This window comes from Pelophylax lessonae, assembly GCF_965119305.1.
Source record: "Pelophylax lessonae genome assembly, chromosome: 1".
In the NCBI taxonomy this organism is placed as follows: Eukaryota; Metazoa; Chordata; class Amphibia; order Anura; family Ranidae; genus Pelophylax; species Pelophylax lessonae.
The window spans coordinates 205,202,505-205,223,618 of record NC_138768.1 but is presented as its reverse complement, the minus strand read 5'-3'; the positions used below and the strand labels follow the sequence as shown (position 1 = coordinate 205,223,618).

Here is a 21,114-nt window from a genome sequence, read left to right as displayed (position 1 = left end):
GTGTATTTAACTATGAGTATTGCATTACCGCCTCCCTCCACCTTGCTGGACTTGTAAAGTATTTTGGTTATTGGAAAATTACCCATTATCTGGACTGTATTATGCCACTGTTGTGGAATGCTCACATTTATTTCAAAGTAAAAAAGATTCAGCCTCTCTGTGATGTACTGAGATTAGAGCTGTTGATTTGGTGTGCACAGCCAAACCTGGGGAAAAGGTAGAGACCAAATCTGGATCACAGTAAACCACAGAGACCTGTATGATATGTGCTCTGGGTGTATGGGGTTAATATAACCATTAATTAGGGGGATGTGGTAAGGTGGACTTGGATCAGCATGCGTGTTTACATTGCAGAGAAATAAGTCTCTGTGGGCTTGGACAGTGAATATTATAGAGTCAGCCCTGGTAGCCCTGTTTGTAAATGGAGCCACAGTTGCATGTTTAGCCACGTGAGTCAAAACTGGGCAGTATGCTTACAGCTATACCCATTGGCATAGTTCTCCTTACCTCTTGTTTTGGTGAAAACTTTACAACTTTATATACTATATTACCAAAAGTATTGGGGTGCCTGCCTTTACATGCACATGAACCTTAATTTAACTTCAATACCGGGCACTTTCATCCCCTCCTGCCCAGACCAGTTTTCAACATTCGGAGCTGTTTAACTTTCAATGACAATTGCACACTCATGCTACACTATACCCATGTTAAATAATTATCATTTTTTTCCCCACAAATAGAGATTTATTTTGGTAGTATTTGATCACCACTGAGTTTTTCATGAAATCAAATGAAAAAAGACTGAAATTTTTGAAAAAAAAAGTTTTTCTTCAATTCTGTTATAAAGTTATGTAAATAAGTATGTTTTCTCCTTCACTGACGGGCACTGATGAGGCTGCACTGATGGGCACTGATTGGCAGGCACTAATATGTGGCACTGATATGCGGCACTGATAGGCACTGATAGGTGGCACTGATATGCTGCACTAAGGGGCACTAATAGGTGGCACTAATGGGCACTAATAGGTGGCACCGATGGGCACTAATAGGCAGTACTGATTGGGCACTGATAGGTGGCACTGATGGTCACTGACAGATGGCACTGATAGGCAGCACTTATGAGGAGGCACTGACAGGCATTACTGATGGGCACTGATTGGCATCAGTGATAGGCACTGACAGGCATTACTGATGGGCACTGATTGGCATTTGTGATGGGCACTAATTGGCACATGTAATGGGTACTGTTTGGGATCTGTTGTGGGCACTTCTGATGGGGCTGCACTGAGTGACTGATCGGCCCCCCTCTACTCACGCCTTGTCAGCACAAATCACGCCCTGATTACCAGCACTTCCTAGTAACCGCTGTGATCAGCTGTGATTGGTCACAGCTTAACACGTAGTAAAGAGCCTACGTTCTAAGTGATGACACCAAAGACACCAACATGAAGTCTCGTAGACGCCTTTCACACATACATCTTGTGCTTAATCATTAATCACCGTAATGATTAAGCACAAGATGTATGTATGAAACGCGTCTACGAGACTTCATGTTGGTGTCTTTGGTGTCATCACTTGCAACTTTTTGGAATTAAGGGTATTTGAAACTTATTGGAAACCCTGGATGTGCAGCTATTTCTTTTTCTACAAGTGTTCCCATGGAGGCGGGCCGGGGCCAGCACTCTATGGGATATCCTATCTCCTGGCAATTACTACACACTATACACCTGGAGCAGCGTTTTCCTTTCTTAGTATCCAGTCTTAGCCTGTAGGGTTCAATATTGAGTTGGCCTACCCATTCCAGCTATAAAAGCTTCAGCTCTCCTGGGAAGGCTGTCCACAAGGTTTAGGAGTGTGGCTATGGGAATGTTTGACCATTCTTCCAGAAGCGCATTTAGGGGGTCAGGCAGTGATGTTGAACAGGAAGGCCTGGCTCGCAGTCTCTGATTTTATTCATCCCGAAGGTATTCTATCGGGTTGAGGTCAGTAGTCTGTGCAGGCCAGTCAAGCTCCTCCACCCCAAATTCGCTCATCCATGTCTTTATGGACCTTGCTTTGCGCAAATGGTCCAAATAATTTGGTAGAGGGGAGATTATCTTGTGGGGTTGTTTTTCAGGGGTTGGGCTTGGCCTTTTAGTTCCAGTGAAGCAAATTCTTAAGGCGTCAGCATACCAAGACATTTTGGACAATTTATGAATAAATCCAACAAAAAGCCGGCAACTCGTGCTCCTTCTTAAAAGAGCCTTTATTAATGCACAACAGCAAATACAATGTCCATTAACCACTTCAATACAGGGCACTTTCCTCCCTTCCTGCCCAGGCCAATTTTCCCCTGTTAGCGCTGTTGCATTTTGAATGACAATTGCGCGGTCATGCAACACTGTACCTACACCAAATTTATGTCATTTTCCCCCCACAAATAGAGCTTTCTTTTGGTGGTATTTGATCACCTCTGGGTTTTTTCCTTTTTGCTAAACAAATAAAAAAATACTGAAAAGTTTGAAAAAAAAAAGTTTTTTGTTTATGTTATACAATTTTCTAAATAAATAAATTTTTTCCTGCACTGATGAGCACTGATGAGACTGCACTGACAGGCACTGATGAGGAGGCACTGATGGGGTGGCACTGATGGGGTGGCACTGATAGGCGGCACTGATAGGCGGCACTGATATGCAGCACTGATAGGTAGCACAGATATGCAGCATTGGTGGGCACTGATAGGTGGCACTGCTAGGCACTGATAGGCGGCATTGATGGGCACTGATAGGTGGCACTGACGGGCACTGATAGGTGGCACTGATGGGCACTAATGGGCACTGATAGGTGGCACTGGTTGGCACTGATGGGCACTGATGGGTGGCACTGATCGGCACTGACGGGTGGCACTGATGGGCACTAATGGGCACTGATAGGCAGCACTGGTGGGCGATAATGGGCACTGGTGGGCGACACTGAAAGATGGCAATGATGGGCACTTGTGGGCAGCACTGATAGGGAGGGCACTGGCGGGCAGCACTGATGGGGAGGGCAATGGGTGGCTCCCTGAGCCCTGATTGCCATCCCTGGTGGCCATAGTGGGCATCCCTGGGGTCATAGGTGGGCATCCCTGGGGTCATAGTGGGCATCCCTGGTGGTTCTAGTGGCATCCCCCCGAGGGTCTGCACTGGTAATCAATGATCTGATTACCAGTGCCGACCCCCCTCCCCCTGTCAGGGGAGCCGCCGATCGGCGCTCCTTTACTCGTGCCTGTCAGGCACGAACTAAGGAAAGCCGATCAACGGCTGTTCCTGTTTACTATGTGACCAGCCGTGATTGGACACGGCTGGTCACATGGTAAAGAGCTACGTCAATAGTCTCTTTACCGAGATTGGAGATGCAGGGTGTCAGGCTGCGCGCCCGGGGGGCGCGCAGAGCTGTATTATCCTGCCGCCGTCATATGACGTCCGGTCAGGATAATACAACCACATTCCCGCCGTCAATCTGTTATAGGGCGGGAAGTGGTTAAACTAACGCGTTTCGGCCTCAGCCTTCCTCATAGCTTGCTAAGTTGTAAGTTTTTTCCAGTCATAGATTTTATGGACCTGCTCATTCTTATTGCTGGGCCTGAATTAGGCCTTCTAACATCCATGTATCATCTTGATCACAGCAAAGCCATACAAAATATGGTTGCTGTGGGGAGGGTCCATAAGATCATTTAGAAGATCCCCAGGTGATTCTGTAAGTGCAGTACAAACCATTTTGTATCTGCATGCAGCTTATAGCTCTTACTAACAGAAGTCTCATCTCTTCATTGCTAAACTTTGGATCTTATTGGAGATAAACCGTATTCCCTCTGGCCTAAAAAGGAGTAGTAACCACTGGCAGTGTGGTGTTACCAGTATGGGATTACCCCTCGCTCCCTGTGAATTTTGAAGTGCCCAGGTCTGGTGGATTCTTTCTATGGCTTGAGAGGTGATAGTAGGGTTGCCACCTCATCCATATTAATCACACAGGTTCTGAGGCTAATTTAATGCAGATAAGGCACTAAGTGAGTTTAATTACCACCTTAAGCAGCCACAGAACCTGTGTAATTATAATGTGTTCAGGATTAAAGGGATCAGGTGGCAACCCTAGGTGATAGTTTGATTACTCTCATCTATAGCAACAAGCCCACAGGGTCCTTCCAAAACTTAGCAGAAAGATGTTAAATTAGGTCTGCAGGCCTATTCAGGTTTGCAGTTATGAGTAGTGTTGAGCGAACACGGACTGTATTATTCGTGTTCGTACCGAATAATTGGATTTTTGTTACCCGAACACGGACACGGACACTTTACTGTATGTTCGGGTAAAAAATCCGTGTTCGGTCGTTTTATTTCCGGGTTTTGCATGTTTTGGCGCTCTTTTCATGGCGGGCTTTCAACAGCCAATCAACAATCGTTTAACTGGTGTGCCTTAAGCTATCCCAGCCATGCCTGCAAATGTATGAGTAGCTGTGATTGGCCGTCTGAAGCATGTGACCAAGTCTTTATAAGTTCGAGGCAGCCGCAGCGGCGTCATTCTGCTGCTTAGCTCAGGGACAGAGCACACATACGTGCTGGCTGCTGATTAGGGAAAGACAGGCAGGCAAAACAAATTGGTGTCCGGATAGAATTTAGGGTCAGGTCGGAGTGTTTAGGCAGGGCGAGTTGTAGGCATTTTCTGGGATAGAGTCTGCTGAATTATAGGGTCAGTGTGTTCTACAAACTACAATCGATATTGCTGTGTGGGGTGGGGTCTGCACTTAATCCTGATCTACGATCTCTTCTCAATCCTGTTAGGGAGAGGCTGCTGCTGAATTATAGGGTCAGTGTGTTCTACAAACTACAATCGATATTGCTGTGTGGGGTGGGGTCTGCACTTAGTCCCGATCTACGATCTCTTCTCAATCCTGTTAGGGAGAGGCTGCTGCTGAATTTTAGAGAAAGTGTGTTCTACAAACTACAATCGATATTGCTGTGTGGTGTGGGATAGGAGATAGGCAGGTGTCAGTGATCCACATCCATTTTTCTGTGTGTGGGCTGCAGTGAACACAATCTTTTTGGGGTGCAGTGAACACAATCCTTTTGGGGTGCAGTGAACAAAATCTTTGTGGGGTACAGTAAACACAATCTTTGTGGGGTGCAGTGAACAAAATCTTTGGGGGGTACAGTGAACACAATCTTTGTGGGGTGCAGTGAAGACAATCCTTTTGGGGTGCAGTGAACACAATCTTTGTGGGGTACAGTGAACACAATCTTTGTGGGGTGCAGTGAAGACAATCCTTTTGGGGTGCAGTGAACACAATCTTTGTGGGGTACAGTGAACAAAATATTTGTGGGGTACAGTGAACACAATCGTTGTGGGGTACAGTGAACACAATCTTTGTGGGGTGCAGTGAACAAAATCTTTGGGGGGTACAGTGAACACAATCTTTGTGAGGTACAGTGAACACAATCTTTGTGGGGTGCAGTGAAGACAATCCTTTTGGGGTGCAGTGAACACAATCTTTGTGGGGTGCAGTGAACAAAATCTTTGTGGGGTACAGTGAACACAATCTTTGTGGGGTACAGTGAACACAATCTTTGTGGTTTGCAGTGAACAAAATCTTTGGGGGGTACAGTGAACACAATCTTTGTGGGGTACAGTGAACACAATCTTTGTGGGGTGCAGTGAAGACAATCCTTTTGGGGTGCAGTGAACACAATCTTTGTGGGGTACAGTGAACACAATCTTTGTGGGGTGCAGTGAACAAAATCTTTGTGGGGTACAGTGAACACAATCTTTGTGGGGTACAGTGAACACAATCTTTGTGGGGTGCAGTGAAGACAATCCTTTTGGGGTGCAGTGAACACAATCTTTGTGGGGTACAGTGAACACAATCTTTGTGGGGTGCAGTGAACAAAATCTTTGTGGGGTACAGTGAACACAATCTTTGTGGGGTGCAGTGAAGACAATCCTTTTGGGGTGCAGTGAACACAATCTTTGTGGGGTACAGTGAACACAATCTTTGTGGGGTGCAGTGAAGACAATCCTTGTGGGGTGCAGTGAAGACAATCCTTTTGGGGTGCAGTGAACACAATCTTTGTGGGGTACAGTGAACAAAATATTTGTGGGGTACAGTGAACACAATCTTTGTGGGGTACAGTGAACACAATCTTTGTGGGGTGCAGTGAAGACAATCCTTTTGGGGTGCAGTGAACACAATCTTTGTGGGGTGCAGTGAACAAAATCTTTGTGGGGTACAGTGAACACAATCTTTGTGGGGTACAGTGAACACAATCTTTGTGGGTTGCAGTGAACAAAATCTTTGGGGGGTACAGTGAACACAATCTTTGTGGGGTACAGTGAACACAATATTGTGGGGTGCAGTGAAGACAATCCTTTTGGGGTGCAGTGAACACAATCTTTGTGGGGTACAGTGAAGACAATCTTTGTGGGGTGCAGTGAAGACAATCCTTGTGGGGTGCAGTGAAGACAATCCTTGTGGGGTGCAGTGAACAAAATCTTTGGGGGGTACAGTGAACACAATCTTTGTGGGGTACAGTGAACACAATCTTTGTGGGGTGCAGTGAAGACAATCCTTGTGGGGTGCAGTGAAGACAATCCTTGTGGGGTGCAGTGAACAAAATCTTTGGGGGGTACAGTGAACACAATCTTTGTGGGGTACAGTGAACACAATCTTTGTGGGGTGCAGTGAAGACAATCCTTTTGGGGTGCAGTGAACACAATCTTTGTGGGGTACAGTGAACACAATCTTTGTGGGGTGCAGTGAAGACAATCCTTTTGGGGTGCAGTGAACACAATCTTTGTGGGGTACAGTGAACACAATCTCATACTTCTGAAGATTTGAGGGTGCTGCCTGTTTCATCCTCCTCCTCCTCATCCATCCTTTTAGGGGTACAAACAATAGTAATTGGGGCCTAGTGTGCTTCTGTACGTGTGAAAAACATACACTTTTTTTGATCATATTTCCTATTCCGCTATTCAATAAAAACCTTTGGGGATCAATTAAATTGCGGAATAGTCTGTGTCGGTACGTGTGAGATCCACCTTTCCAAGTTTTTGGGGTTCATCTCATACTTCTGAAGCTTTGAGGGTGCTGCCTGTTCCATACTCCTCCTCCTCCTCATCCATCCTTTTAGGTGTACAAACAATAGTAATTGGGGCCTAGTGTGCTTCTGTACGTGTGAGATACATACACTTTTTTTGATCATATTTCCTATTCCGCTATTCAATAAAAACCTTTGGGGATCAATTAAATTGCGGGATAGTCTGTGTCGGTACGTGTGAGATCCACCTTTCCAAGTTTTTGGGGTTCATCTCATACTTCTGAAGATTTGAGGGTGCTGCCTGTTCCATACTCCTCCTCCTCCTCATCCATCCTTTTAGGTGTACAAACAATAGTAATTGGGGCCTAGTGTGCTTCTGTACGTGTGAGATACATACACTTTTTTTGATCATATTTCCTATTCCGCTATTCAATAAAAACCTTTGGGGATCAATTAAATTGCGGGATAGTCTGTGCCGGTACGTGTGAGATCCACCTTTCCAAGTTTTTGGGGTTCATCTCATACTTCTGAAGATTTGAGGGTGCTGCCTGTTCCATACTCCTCCTCCTCCTCATCCATCCTTTTAGGTGTACAAACAATAGTAATTGGGGCCTAGTGTGCTTCTGTACGTGTGAGATATATACACTTTTTTTGATCATATTTCCTATTCCGCTATTCAATAAAAACCTTTGGGGATCAATTAAATTGCGGGATAGTCTGTGTCGGTACGTGTGAGATCCACCTTTCCAAGTTTTTGGGGTTCATCTCATACTTCTGAAGCTTTGAGGGTGCTGCCTGTTCCATACTCCTCCTCCTCCTCATCCATCCTTTTAGGTGTACAAACAATAGTAATTGGGCCTAGTGTGCTGGAGGAGGAGCTGGAGGAGGAGATGGAACCATGTTCACAGCAGGGTGGCACCCAGGCCAGCTCATGGCCATCACTGGTGCGTGGCTGGGGGGATACAGAGGACACGGACGATACACCTCCCATAGAGGACAGCCTTTCGTCGCCTCTGGGCAGCCTGGCACACATGAGCGATTACATGCTGCAGTGTCTCCACAACGACCGCCGAGTTGCCCACATTCAAACTTGTGCTGATTACTGGGTGGCCACGCTGCTGGATCCCCATTACAAGGACAACGTACCGTCCTTAATTCACTCACTGGAGCGCGATCGCAAGATGCGCGAGTACAAGCGCACGCTGGTAGATGCGATGCTGCTGGCATTCCCATCTGACAGCGGGGCCACAGTGGAAGCACAAGGCAGAGGAGGAGGAGGAGGAGGAGGAGGAGGTCGCCAACGCAACCAGGGCACCGCCAGCACCTCAGAAGGCAGGGTTAGCATGGCCGAAATGTGGAAAAGCTTTGTCAGCACGCCACAACAAACAGCAGCACCAGCAGCTCAGATGGAACGTCTTAGCAGGAGGCAGCATTTTACCAACATGGTGGAGCAGTATGTGTGCACACGCCTACATGTAGTGAATGAGGGGTCTGCCCCCTTCAACTTCTGGGTCTCCAAATTGGGCACATGGCCTGAGCTTGCCCTTTACGCCTTGGAGGTGCTGGCGTGCCCTGCAGCCAGTGTATTATCTGAACAGGTATTTAGCACGGCTGGGGGCGTTATAACAGACAAGCGCAGCCGCCTGTCCAGAGACAATGTGGACAAGCTCACGTTCATTAAAATGAACCAGGCATGGATCCCACGGGACTTTTCCGTACCTTGTGCAGAATAGCAATGGATACCGACCTTACCCACCCATTGTTCCATTTTTGCTCTTTCTCACTCTTTTGGGGTGTACCCTCATTTAAAATTTGTGAAAAGAAGCAGTGTTGGCTACCTCGTCCTCCTCCTCAGGGCCAGATTAACGTAGGGGCTATTGGAGCTGCAGCTCCAGGCCCCTACCTTTTATATAGGCCCCGGGTTGGCCATATTCACTGTGACCGCTCTTCTGTCACTTGTAAACACAGAAGTCTGGCTTCTATGCTCGCTTCCCCAGGCAGCACCCTCAGAACCTCCCCACACAGAGCGAAGGCCTGACAAGGAGGGACAGTTGCCGATGCATGGATGTGTTTATGGGTTTCAGAGACAGCATCCCATGTTGAATTAGGCATGCATGGCTGCACCCTTCCTCCTCTGGGTGCATGCCAAGGCACGGCCCTTAAGGCCCTTCAAAATCCTCAGCACCAAGACCATGATGCTCTTAATCCGGCCCTGGTCCTCCTCCACCGCCGCTTCCACCTACACCGCCCATAGGTGTGCGCAGCCTATTGCATTAGGGTGTGCACCCCAAAGTTGAAATACACATGCCTGTGTTTGCCTACATGTACATGGCCCCGATACATTACTCTCCCTGCTGGCAAAGAGAAATAGAGCAGAGCAGGTCCGAGGGAGATCTTTCCCATGTCCTCACTGGCAAACAGAGCGATAATGCTATGTGCCCTAGGTGATTAGGGTGTGCCCAGGTACACCCGGCACACCCTGTGCGCAGGCCTATGACACCGCCACATCCACCACCACCTCAACCTCCCTCCTACTCCATATGGGCCTCGTCCTTCAGAGATGAAGAACATTGTTTTATTTTTCTGTTTTTTTTTGTTGTTTTAAGTTATTTCCCTATCCACATTTGTTTGCAGAGCACTTGCCATGCTCTTAACTACGTTTTGCTGCCATTTGCAGCACTCTAGCCCTTTCCATTGGTGTTTTAGAGCCATTTTAGTGCCTTAAAGTTCGGGTCCCCATTGACTTCAATGGGGTTCGGTGTCCGGGAAAAGTTCGGTAAAAGTCCGGGACACGGACCCGGACTTTTTTTTAAAGTTCGGCCGAACCCGTCGAACACGGACATCTAGGTGTCCGCTCAACCCTAGTTATGAGCATTTGTCCATTTGTGCACTTGAATGAATTAGGATTGTATCTGTAATATCATCATACCACTTTGATTATCTAATGCTACAAAATCTTTGGTTTATTTATTTATGCTAGTACATAAAAGCTTTACTTTATTCCAAGAAATGGCCATACCTAGGTTACAGATTTTTTTGTATTTATTGGCATCTAGTCTGTTCATTTTGCTTGCTTACATCTGGATCAACATAATCATTAAGTCAGTCCAAGTCAGGGAGCCTTCTAACTGAACTCCATGCATCATAAGCAGCTTCACATTTTTCTGTAGCAGCTGACATTGTGAAAGTATGGCTTTTTACATTTGGACTATTAATATGACATTGGTGCATATTATTGATATTAGTAGTTCCTTGATCTAAAGATAGGTATACAGCTATTCTAAACAGCAGCACAAAGCATGGCTGATTTAAGTGGTTGTAAAGATATTTTTTTTTTGTATTAAAATAACAAACATGTCTATACTTACCTGCTCTGTGCAATGCTTTTGCACAGAGCAGCCCCAATCCTCTTCTTCTGGGGTCCCCTGCTGGTGCTCCAGGCTCTTCCTCTTTATTGGGTGCCCCCACACAAAGCTGCTTTCCATGGGGGCATCGGTGCGGGCTCACTCCCAAGTCATGCGGCTGCATCCATTGACAGTGGACAGTGGGACTCGGTCCCGCCCCCTTATCCAATGTCACAGAATTTGATTGACAGCAGTGGGAACCAATGGCTCCTGCTGCTATCAATCTGTTCAATGAGGAGAGAGACAGCAGTTTTTCAAAACCTTAAGACTTTACAATCACTTTAATAAAAACTGCAAAGAGAGTACCAGTGCTATATAGTTGGCAATCACATTACATATTATGTGTAGCACTACCCCCCCAGAGGGGCTGCTGGTCACTTGCTCTCCTACTCCTGCGCAGCAACTAAACATGCATTATCCTCTTGCATTGCATTATTGGTTGAGCCAGATGGACCTGTGTTTTTTTTCAACCTGACTAACTATGTAAATATGTAACTATCCAAACACAAGAATACTGTCACTTGGCTTTATTTTTGATGTTTTATTAGGGGGTTACAACTTGGATGGTGTGAAGGGCAGGGCTTTTTTTCAGAGGGAACATGGGGTAACGCAGTTCCGGCACCTTCAGTACTGAATGGTGCTGTATTTAAAGGCAAGTGGTGCTGGAGTGTGCTGGAGGGTCTATTGATACTGGCTGCCGGGAGGGTCCCTTGTTGCTGAAGGGGATCTATTTTTGCATGGTTGTTTATTGTTTCTGGGGAGGTCAATTGTTGCTGGTTTGCTGGAGGGGGGCTTATGCTGTTGGGGAGTCAATTGTTGCTGGATAGGACCTGCTGTTGAGGAAGGGGTCTATTGATGCTGGCTGCTGTGAAATCTGTGGTTGCTGGGGAGGGCCTATTGCTGGTGGCTGCAGGGGATCTATTTTACTGCTTTTCTTGTTATTATTATCAAATTCCATACAAATCACTTAGCACCACAAAGTTATACCTGGCTCTGTATTTTCTAAAGGGGGCAGCACTGAGAGGGGGGGGGGAGGTGGGGGTTGAAATTGAATAAACAAACAGTACTCGGAGGTGGGTAGGGGCAGAGACAAGAATTGACCCAGAAAGGGGGAGTCCCTGTACCTATTCTCTGAGAAAAAAAGCCCAGTTGAAGGGATTTACTGGATGCCCACAGTAAAGAACAACAAAAAGGAGGGCACCTCTGTATAAAAAGATCCTGAACTGCTTTCCTTTCTTTCCTCACACAGTCCTTAGTGGATTAGTAGCAAAAGTACATTACAGACTAGTAGCTTTTAGCCCCTATTAGTAATAGCACAAAAGTGAGTCAAACTGCGTGCAGGAGTACATGCTCTCCTACTTCCTATCCTCTCCACTGCTTGCAGGTAATACCAGCTCTCCTGGCTGCTTTACTGAAGATCTCCAAGGGCAAGGTAATACAAGGTTTATGCACAACGCTGTCCTTTAGAAAGCTTGCTACATGTGACAATCTCTCCCCCTGAAAATCCCTGGGTGTGCTGATTTACTCACTCTGTCCCCCTGGCTCCCACTGCTTCTCATTCAAGATTTTAAGTCAAACCACTCTACTGAATGGATCTTCCTGAGCCGGCCCGAGCCCAGCCAGAAGATGAGGTCTCCCCTAAATCTAGGAGACCCCTCCTAGGCCACTGACAGCCTCCTTAGCACACCATCTTCCACCGAATCCCTTGCTGGCATGACTTATTCATATTTAAGGGCTGACTCAGCCACCCTGCCAGAGCATGCTGCCTGGGGATTGGCCACGTTCCTCCAAGTATGCGGATTAGCCCCCCTGGCCTACACCCACTAAATTCTAGAAGTTTCTCAAAAATTCCAGAAATAAAAATGAAATAAAAGACGGTTAACCTCTGCATATAGAAAGGATTATTGTATCGCACTGAGCCATGCTTTGCCTCTTCGGAACAACTATGGTTTAAAGGTTCTGATAATGTAAGGTCTTATGTTTTACCTATTTATAAATGTATGTATTTTTGTTTGTGGGTATGCATGTGTCTTTTTTTCAAACTGTGTAATTGTGGAAGTAATACAGTGATCTTGATGGCGGTGAAAAGTGTAAAAATGACTGGCTAAACAATGTACATAATATTAGTCACATACATTGTAAAATGTGTATATACACTATATTACCAAATGTATTGGTACGCCTGCCTTTACACGCCATTAACTTTAATGGCATCTCAGTCTTCTTCCGTAGGGTTCAATATTGAGTTGGCCCACCCTTTGCACCTATAACAGCTTCAACTCTACTGGGTAGGCTGTCTACAAGGTTTAAGAGTGTGTCTATGGGAATGTTTGACCATTCTTTTAGAAGCGCATTTGTGAGGTCAGGCACTGATGTTGGACGAGAAGGCCTGGCTCGCAGACTCTGCTCTAATTCATTGCAAAGGTGATCTATTGGGTTGAGGGTAAGACAAGTTTTTCAGGCCAGTGACGTTCCTCCACCCCAAACTTGCTCATCCATGTCTTTATGGACCTTTCTTTGTGCATTGGTGCGCAGTCATGTTGAAACAGGAAGGGGCCATCCCCAAACTGTTCCCACAAAGTTGGGAGCATGAAATTGTCCAAAATGTCTTGGTGTGCTGATACCTTAAGAGGTCCCTTCACTGGAACTAAGGGACCAAGCCCAGCCCAGCCCCTGAGAAATAACCCCACACCAGAATCCCCCCTTCACCAAATGATTTGGACCAGTGCACAAAGAAAGATCCATAAAGACATGGATGAGTGAGTTTGGGATGGAGGAATTTGACTGGCCTGCACAGAGTCCTGACCTCAACCTGATAGAACACCTTTGGGAGAACGGAGACTGCGAGGCAGGCCTTCTTGTCCAACATCAGTGCCTGACCTCACAAATACCCTTCTGGAAGAATAGTCAAACATTCCTATAGACACACTCCTAAACCTTGTGGACAGCCTTCCCAGAAGAGTTAAAGGTGTTATAGCTGTAAAGGGTGGGCCAACTCAATATTGAACCCTACGGACCAAGACTGGGATGCCATTAAATTTCATATGTGTGTAAGGGCAGGTGTCCCAATACTTTTGGTAATGTAGTGTATTTCAACCAAATATTTCACTAATTGCATGATATGCCACTTTAATGTTCATTCAGAACAGAAACAGGAAAATATTTTTCTGTCAGACTAGTGTTATAAAGTAAGAAGAGCATTTTTTATGTGGAAATCGGTTAATGCTGGGAATAGTATCATTCCAGACCAGTATTTTAGTTTGAGGCTGCTTCTGTTGATCTTGTATTTATGCAAAATTTCTGATTTATTAATCATTTCAGTGTTTTCTTTCTATTTTTTGGTTTTCAGACTACAGAACAGGGCCCTGCTTTACTCAAATCACCAATCAGATGTGTCAGGGTCAGGTGACTGGTATCGTCTGCACAAAAACTCTCTGCTGTGCAACCATGGGACGTGCCTGGGGGCACCCATGTGAGATGTGCCCTGCTCAACCACAACCCTGCCGCCGTGGCTTCATTCCAAACATACGCAGTGGAGCCTGCCAAGGTAAATAACTTCAGGTTAATGTGTACTGTTTGTTTAATACATTTATTTCCTCTATAGAGCATAAATCAGTACCTTTGACTGTGAAAGTTACTGTCACTTTAGCTGCTGATAAACTATCTTTCAAATGTTTTTGTATTTTCATAGCACAGCTTTCTCCTCAACACAGCAATGCTTAAAACTTAATTAATACAAAAAATCATTAGTTATTAGTGAGACTAAATGCACGTTATAGAAATGATATATCCACCTAAAAGTTGAAGTTAGGTAAAATATTTGGACATCTGATCATATGATATGATATCTGATCATATGAATAACCGTCATTTATCTAAAAACTATGAAGCACTCATCTAAATGAAGCAAAGGGCATGAGTTTTCAATGTCCCCATATTAACCAATAAGGTTCAAATATTTATTCTTCAACAGTCATATTCCAATGCAAGTTTTAATCTAGGTACCGTAGTTGTTTTTTATGGTGGTGTTTTTTCATATATGATTCCCTATCTTCATTTATCTTACGAGGTCAGACAATGAAAGCAGGATAAGGCTATGGTCATATTTAGAGCCAAATCAAGTCATTTCCTGATAGAGAAACCAATAAGAAAAAACACTTTTTACCTATTGTGGTTGGAGGTCCTTAGATTTAGCTTTAGAATCAGTTAGCAATCACAGTAGTTGATCTGCAGCTATCCCTAGGAACAAAGAGGATGCGGTAGCCTGGATGACAAAAGGGAACACAAAGGGATGCACACAACTATCGCAATAAATCACTTTATTTAAATGGAGATAAAACATGTGTTTATGGGGGCGTGGCCTGGACATGGCCAGCTGAAGCTGCTTCTCAAGTGAGCTCCGTCTTCCACCTTGCCTAGCCCGGCTATTATCTGCACTAATATCACGGCATAACATCAGCTAAAAAGCGGAGGACCAAGGGCACCCCAGGGCACCCAGGGTCCCCGGGTGAAGCTTCTAAAAGAGGAGCGATTAAGCGATTTTTCTCTCCTTCTCAGACGACCACCCCAGCTTCCAAGATAGCGGAGACAAGCGGCCTGCAAAACGAGGCTGTGGAATTACCGCCACTGCCGCCTGATTCCTTTGTGCTCTCAGAGGCTCTGTCCGACACCCCGTTGGTTTTTCATACTCACCTGCCAAGCACCTCCCAGGGGCCCCTGACACTTCAGGCTGAAGAGGAGCTGCATTCCCTTCTTAGATCGTTGTCAAGTAACAGACCTGGAGGCTATCATGGGGAGACTGGTGGAGACCCACAGACGGAAGATTCAGGCTGTCCGGAAGGAAGTGTGCACACTAGCCGACAGGATCTTGATGGGTGAGACCTCGATTATTGACCTGAGCCTGAGAGTTTCTGCCGTGGAGGCTTCCCAGGCATCCCAGCTGGACACGGCGGCGGCCTTACAGTTGCAGATGGAGGACATTGAGGACCGTAACCGCAGCAATAATGTGCGTATTCGGGGCCTCCCAGAGGCAACAGGCGCTGAGGACTTATCTGCCACAGTGAGTGCCATTCTGGGCCAGATGATGGGCGATACCCTGCCGAACAACTTGGAGTTTGATCGCATCCACAGGGCCATTGGCCAGAGATCTACAGACCCTAACAGACCCCCATGATGTAATATGCAGATTCCATAGATACAAGCACAAGGAGATGGTAATCTGTGCAGCATGGGAAGCTGGTTCTATTGATTTCGATAGGGCTTCGAAGAAGATTCTCCTGGACCTTTCCAAGGCCACCTTACTGCGTCGGGCCATGCTGCGCCCGCTCCTGGATCTTGCTAAGTAGCACGGCATCACCTACAGGTGATCCCCCGGCTGGGGAATCACCCAACGTTCAGCTACCTTCCGTAAGGGTCACTCTTTTTTCACTCTTCGAGCCCCTGGAGATCTGATGGCGCTATTTCATTTTATGGAGACCGACCCAATTGACGTTCCAGACTGGCTGCAGGTGATCCCCTGGCCGGAGAATCACCGCAATCCTGCACCTGCATGGCAAAACTTGCTGTCATGGCCTCAGCATTCTCTCTGCAGATCCCGGGCGCCCACACCGGACGGCTCCCGAGAACCTTGACCATGGATGGGGTACGTGGTATTGAATGTCTCCTTGCTGAAGAAGTGCCCTACCATGCCTATATTACCATGAGTTGATATGACTTTTTTTACCTTGGAGCCTTACAGTTCCTGCCGGTTTGCCTGTTAATAGCACACTCTTTTCAAATACTCTGACTGCTGTGCACCGAACCTGCTGTATACTGCCCTCAGGAGGACGTGTGGGGCTGTATGCCACCTTCTTATGCTCCCCACTCCTTTCTTTTGCAAGATATACCCTTCTTCCTTACACTACAGGACGACTGACACCTGGACACCCGAGTGTCATTACTGACTGTCACCTGATGCTTACTGTGCGTGGGACTCCAGTTGATGTTGACTGCACTCCTTCTGACGGTGACTTTGCTTGCAGTCCTACGTGTGACGTCACCCTGCTGGCAATTCAGGTTTGAGGGTCTTCTTGGCCCTACTGCCCCTACTGTTGACCTTAGCTCTTATTGTTCCCTATATATTCAAGGAGCCAAGAATCACTGAATCTTCCTGTCTGAAATATGAGCGTTACACCCCTCCAAGTTGGTGTCTCACTTAGCGTTAATTTCTATGGTGTTCCAGGACGGTCCTTCACTCAGAGGTCCCACGCCACTATTGGTTCACGATGTAGTTTATTTTCCTTGCTTCCGTAGACTACTGCTATACCAGCTTGGTTAGACAGGCTATACAGATTGTTTTACTATGTTGAGATGGGCAGGGGTCGGGGGTTGCCACCACTGGCGCGAGGGAGCAATGTGCTGCTCGCAGATATGTTGAGTCTGCTGGGCCGATGTGCAGGGGCTGAGGTCTTGACCCGAGCCGGTGCATGAGTGCTGGGGATCTTTAGTGGTTCCTTTTTTTTTTTTTTGCTCTATAAGCCGACATCTGGCCTTTGCGCTGGTGGGGAACCCGGACCTCCATACATCCATTATGGGTATGGGGTTTGTCATGGGATTGGTCTTCGAGAGTTATACCAGGTTAAATGTTTTTTTTTACTCATGAATGTACTTGTTTTTTCCTGCCTTTCTCTTCTCTACATCAACAGAGATGCTGGGTTGGGTGGGGGGGAGACGGTCTCTTATCCTCCAGACCCTCTCCTCCCACGTCCCCACATAGGTCGGCTCACCCCAGGCTGATTTTGGCCATTGTGTGCCAGTGCAGATTATCTGCAATTTAGTTTTCCTGGTGTAGGTTCTCCACCCCCTATTACCTCATTGCTTATTTCTTTCTCAGTTTCTTTCTTCTCTGTATTCTACTGTCCCTCTCCTCTCCCTTCCTGTTTCTAATTCTATTCTCTACGTCTGTATTCTTTGCCCCCTTTACCTTCTCTTTCTGCTGACCTTTCTCTAGTCCCCTTGTTTCCTCCCCCACCCTAAACAAGAAAAAAATGGGGGAGCAAACCCTGAACATGTATATCTAAAGCCAGTGCAGCTATGGACCAGGCAACATGTATATTAAAAAAGAATAGCGCACACATGCAAAAGAAACGACTATTAAATATGGAGACAATCCATAAATAAAAATGGGGATTTAGTCCCACCATATGGCCATATCGTGCTCAAGCCCACCACTGCGTCAAAGTACCCCATTATCAGTGGGTCCTACACTATCCATAAAAAAGGGGTGAGTCCAGCCTCTCTAACCCTTGGAGACAACACTCCTTGCTGGTATAGATGTGCTAATGCACTACAAAGGACTCCTCCTATATCTGCTTGATAGTGGACTCTGATAGAGTACAGGTGTGTGTGGGGGGTGGGATGCTCAACCCCAGAAGTCTGGTCAGACCGAATACATAATAAACAAGAAAAAAATGGGGGAGCAAACCCTGAACATGTATATCTAAAGCCAGTGCAGCTATGGACCAGGCAACATGTATATTAAAAAAGAATAGCGCACACATGCAAAAGAAATGACTATTAAATATGGAGACAATTCATAAATAAAAATGGGGATTTAGTCCCACCATATGGCCATATCGTGCTCAAGCCCACCACTGCATCAAAGTACCCCATTATCAGTTTCAGTATCCCTTCAGCTTTATTTCTAAGCCATGGATGTAATTAAAGTGATCTCTTTAAACGCTAAAGGACTTAATGTCCCTGAGAAACGCTGGGTTTTACTCACTGACTTAAAATGCTGCAAGGCTGATATTGCATTCATTCAGGAGACCCACATCAGAGAGGACAAGCTTTCCATCCTCAGGAATAGATTCTACCCTCTAACTTACCATGCCCCCAACCTGAGAGCGAAATCTAAGGTGGTGTCCGTATTGATCTCTGCCAAACTCCCATGGACACTCCAAGATACACTAAAAGACACAGAGGGTCGATACCTTTTCCTTAAAGGTCTAGTGGGAGATGTACAGGTCACTTTAGCCATAGTCTATGTTCCAAATGATAAACAGGATCCCTTTATTACTCGTGTTTTGAAAAAGCTCATGTACTTTTCAGAGGGACAACTAATTTCAGGAGGTGATCTCAATGTACCATTGGTCCCTTCGGTAGATACTTCCTCAGGCTGCTCATCGGTCCCCTCTGGGCCTCGTAGATGGATCCTCCAGGTGCTTCATACCGCCCAATTGGTGGATGTGTGTCGCCTGCAGCACTCTGGTGAAAGAGACTATACATTCTATTCAGCACCGCATAAAATGTATTCTAGGATCGACTTGTTTCTTTTTCTTCATCGCCAATTACATGCGGTCAAATCATCCACCATAGACTTGATCACATTCTCGGATCACGCCGCCATTTCCCTCACTTATGCGCTTTCAGAGGTATCCCCCCCGTAGAACGCATTTTTGGAAGCTTAATGATAGTCTACTGCAGATCCCGGAGGTCTCAGCGAATGTCCATACTGAACTTGAGGAGTACTTCAAGGGGAACGACATAGATGATTGCGATCCTGGCATTCTCTGGGAGGCACACAAGGCGATTATTCGGGGAGTGTTCATAAAGCACGGGTCCCGTCTCAAGAAAGCGTGTTTACAACAGCTTACCTGGTTATTAGAAGTGACCCATAAACTGGAATTTGCGACATAAACAATGCTCTGACACCGAGGTCGAGAAGGAAAGTAAAGCCAAAGCAGATTTACAATGATCACATAAGTCCTTCTACCTTTCGGGAAACAAATGTGGACAATTGTTAGCTGCGTCAGTACAGGCACAGAGATTAGCTAGCTACATACCCCATATTACCTCCCAGTCAGGACAAAATATATCGCTTCCAGCACACATTGCGGATGAGTTTAAGGGATTTCATACCTCCTTATATAACCTACCATATCATGGGACACCCCAAGCGCAATTAGATGATTACATTATATCCTCCAAATTGCCTATGCTCCCCTCTGAAGTCAGGACACAGTTGGAAGATCCTATTTCGTTGGTGGAACTACAAGCTGCACTCACCTCATTTAAATTGGGCAAGGCTCCAGACCCTGAAGGGTTCACAGTGCCATATTACACAACTTTTCTACCCTTCCTTGGTCCGTATATGGTGAAGTTGTTTAACACCCTTGGGTCGGGATCCGCGCTCCCACCAGACTCCTTGAAGGCCCACATATCCCTTTTAAACAAAGTTACAGACCTATCTCCCTCTTGAACACCGATCGCAAAATATTTACCAAAATCTTAGCCACGGGTTTAGCTTTACACCTGCAACTGATACACCTTCAGGTGGGTTTTATTCCTACCCGGGAGGCAAGAGATAATACATCCAACGTGCTAAATTTATTTCATATGGTGCGCACGTCTAATACATCAAGCGTTTTCTTGAGCACAGACGCAGAGAAGGTATTCGATCGTGTAGGTTGTCGATTAATGTTTTTTAATCCTGCGAAATATCGGTCTGGGGGATAATATGCTTCATTGGATATCTCAGGTATATTCCAAGCCCTCTGCTCAGGGGAAAAGCAATGGAGTTCTGTCGGGTCCCTTTACCATTGTTAATGGCACCCAACAGGGGTGCCCCCTCTCGCCCTTATTATTTGCGTTATCCTTAGAACCTTTTTTATGTCAGATCCGTCTCAACCCCGATATCACCGGTGTACCGATTGGTGACACTTACTGCAAAGTAACAGCGTATGCAGATGACCTGCTCTTTTCTCTAACCAACCCCATTATATCTATTCCAAACTTATTGTGGGAATTTGAGACTTATGGCCGTCTCTCCAATTTTAAAATCAATTTAGGTAAATCCGAAGCAATGGGAGTTGCCATTCCTCCCACGCCCCTGAAACATTTGAAACTTAGCCTACCCTTTAAATGGACAGACATAGCCATCGAGTATTTAGGTACATATATACCTCCCGAAATCTCGAAGGTATATGATCTCACCTTCCCCCCCCCCTCTTATAAGTTACTGTTCGTAAACTGTTAGATACTTGGCAGCCTGGACTACATTCGTGGTTCGGGCGGTGCAATCTCATTAAGATGACTATACTTCCCAAGATTCTATACCTTCTCCAAGCACTCCCAATCTGAATTCCGTCAAAATTCTTTAAACAGGTGCAATCCCTTTTTACGCACTTTATATGGGCTCGTAAAAAAACACACATTCCACGTACTCAACTCACCTTGCATAAGGCCTACAGAGGCCTAGCCTTGCCCAATATACGGAATTACTACCAGGCAGTACACCTTTGTAGATTGATAGACTGGAGTAGGCACCTCCAACACAAACTATGGATGAAATTTGAACAAGCTCAGTCTGATGTCCCCTTAAGTGGAGCACCTTGGTGTACTGACTACCTACCGCGGATCCTCAAGTCACATCTTACCATAGGACCCACCTTACAAATAGTGTCCTCCTTACTGCCAGTCCCGTGTATATCCACATTGACATCACCTTTGTTCCCAATCTTGGGTAACCCGTCCTTCAGCCCTGGACTTGGGGAGCACTTATTTAACCACCTCCCTACCGGCCCATAGTATATATACGTCCTGAGTTTAAAGCTAAATACCGGTGTTATGGCAGCAGATAGCTGCCATAACCCTGTTTTTTTTTAAAACTGCAGGCGATCGGCTTT

The 21,114-nt window shown here is 46.0% G+C and overlaps 1 protein-coding gene across 1 annotated transcript in view; it reads left to right on the top strand.

The window, feature by feature from the left end:
- The window catches only part of FBN2 (fibrillin 2), a 303,194-nt gene that overhangs the window by 80,594 nt on the left and 201,486 nt on the right, over positions 1–21,114 (top strand). Inside the window, exon 6 of the mRNA XM_082258653.1 lies at positions 13,800–13,997. Coding sequence (XP_082114779.1) covers positions 13,800–13,997 — 198 coding nt within the window. The remainder of the gene's footprint in view (positions 1–13,799; positions 13,998–21,114) is intronic.